This window comes from Ascaphus truei, chromosome 20 (genome assembly GCF_040206685.1).
Source record: "Ascaphus truei isolate aAscTru1 chromosome 20, aAscTru1.hap1, whole genome shotgun sequence".
Classification (NCBI taxonomy): Eukaryota; Metazoa; Chordata; class Amphibia; order Anura; family Ascaphidae; genus Ascaphus; species Ascaphus truei.
The window spans coordinates 20,443,282-20,445,563 of record NC_134502.1 but is presented as its reverse complement, the minus strand read 5'-3'; the positions used below and the strand labels follow the sequence as shown (position 1 = coordinate 20,445,563).

The 2,282-nt window shown below is 39.8% G+C and overlaps 1 protein-coding gene across 1 annotated transcript; it reads right to left on the bottom strand.

The window, feature by feature from the left end:
- Positions 1–1,119: 1,119 nt before the first annotated feature.
- On the bottom strand, positions 1,120–2,046 carry LOC142470996 (olfactory receptor 11A1-like). The gene has a single exon (XM_075577798.1). It carries the CDS (start codon positions 1,957–1,959, stop codon positions 1,120–1,122), a length of 840 nt encoding a protein of 279 aa, XP_075433913.1. The 5' UTR covers positions 1,960–2,046.
- Between the last annotated feature and the right edge of the window lie 236 nt (positions 2,047–2,282).

The following is a 2,282-nucleotide window of genomic DNA, read 5'->3' as shown; positions in this document are numbered from 1 at the left end:
TATAATAAGATCTGTCAAGTTCAGTCATCAGCCTTCCTCTTTGTGATATGCATCCTGCTATAGGTTAATACCAATTACCTAAGGTGGTTTTTATATCCACCAATTGTTATCATACTGTAGGTAGAGTTTCAATCAATGCGATTTATCCTAACACCTGTGTGTATACACAGGTATTGGCTGAGAATGATTACAGCGAATGCGGATGCTTTACAAGAAGGAGGACTGTATGGCTGAAAGTTCTCAACTCTTTGATAAAGCACCATCAGACGCGAAAAGCGTAAGAGTGCCTTTTAACCTGTCTATGTTCCAATAAATTGTTTAAACAGCATAATTACTGACCCCCCGTTGTGATTGCATGGCTGTGAACCGCTGCTGCTTTTTTTGCACATGCTACCCTGGAATTGATGTCTGTTGGAGCACGCCGAACGCGGAAACCATTAGGAAGGCGATCCCGTCAGAAGGAGATCGTTCATCGATATATATTTCCATCAAACCTTTATTCTTTATGATTTGGAAGTGGAATATTTCTGTGAAGGGGTTAGTCACCATACTCACTAAAGGGACTCGCGGGACTTATGCTTTGCTCCCTCTCTGCAACCGTCATTCCAATAAAGGACTACCCTTTTGATATAAATGCATGGGCGTTGCATGTGAATGGTAGTAAAGGGTCTATGAGCACTGCACTGTTTGTTTCACAAACGATATCTTTCGGGTAGTGGATATAGGAGGAGTCAGGGGAGGAGAGGGTCAGTGAAAAATGATAATGGGATATACTATTACAATGTGTGCCTTTGTGTGGGGCAGTTTTAATTTCTGTGTGTATATTTGATTTATTTCGGTGTGACCATACCTTAAGAAGTGACACACTTGAAATGGTTAGAGAAGCTCATATAAACTAATATTTGAGCAAACAGGTTTATATTTTTTATCAGTTCAGCATTAGTTCTACAATCACTAAATTCAGAATGATGCTGCTAACAAATGGAGAACCCAGTCTGTAACTTCATCAGCAACTTATTCCCCATTGTTTTGTCCTGTCAGACTCAGGTTAGTCTTTTTCATTCTCAGCCCACATTTCAGACGACCAGTATATCCCCATTTTGTATTAGATCAGAACTGTTATCTTCCAATCACCATCCAGATACATTTCCTCAGAGCTGCTCTGATCTCCTGATTCCTCAGGCTGTATATAATGGGGTTAAATAATGGAGTCACTACCGTGCACAGCAGAGAAAGGACCTTGCTTAAGGTCTGTAAGTGTCCTCTGGATGGAACCATGTATTTTGCAATCAGTGTTCCATAATACACACACACAACTGCTAGATGAGAGCTGCATGTGGAGAAGGCTTTCTGTTTCCCAGTGGTGGAGGGAATCCGGAGGATGGTTAGTGAGATACAAACATATGTTAAAAGGACAAACACAAATGGGAAAATAATTACAGGGATGGCAAGCAAAAAAACTGCTATTTCCACAATGGACGTATCTGAACAAGACAGTTCTAACAAAGGATCAAATTCACAGAAGAAATGGTTAATGACATGGTGGCCACATAATTGTAATTCACTTACCAGCCATGTTCCAATAAATGACATCAAAAACCCTAACAACCAACACAGTGAAGCTAAGATATAGCATAGCCTGGCACCCATAATGCTGGAGTAATGCAGCGGGTTACAGATAGCCAAGTATCGGTCATAAGACATCACTGTGAGAAGAAAGCATTCAGCGGTTAATGAAGCACCAGTGAAGAAAAGCTGTGTTATGCAGCTAGTAAGAGGGATGATGGCTCCTTCTTCCAATATAACCTGCAGCATTTGAGGGACAATATTTGTAATGATCAATATATCAGATAAAGACAAATGACAGAGGAAAAAATACATTGGGGAGTGGAGCTGCTGACTGGTTGACACTAAACCAATGATTAGTATGTTCCCAGTAACTGTTATAATGTAAACCATGAGTAACAATGAGAAGACTAATATCTTGAGGCCGTGAAGATCTGGAAATCCCAAAAGCAGAAATTCTCTGACTGTAGTCTGGTTGTCCTGACTCGTTGAGTGATGAGGATAAAAGTTGGATCTCAAACGGATTGGCATCTTCCCTGTATCATTTCAATGAGAGAGAGCTCAGTGTAACACACATTACAGTACATTCAGTTATAGAGATTGTAATCATTTCATAATCTGTCGTTAGTGGACCATTAGAAATCTTAACAGTAACAATGTATCCATGAATTAACAAGTTTGTATCTATCATCATGTATAGTAGAGTTCTTGTAGAT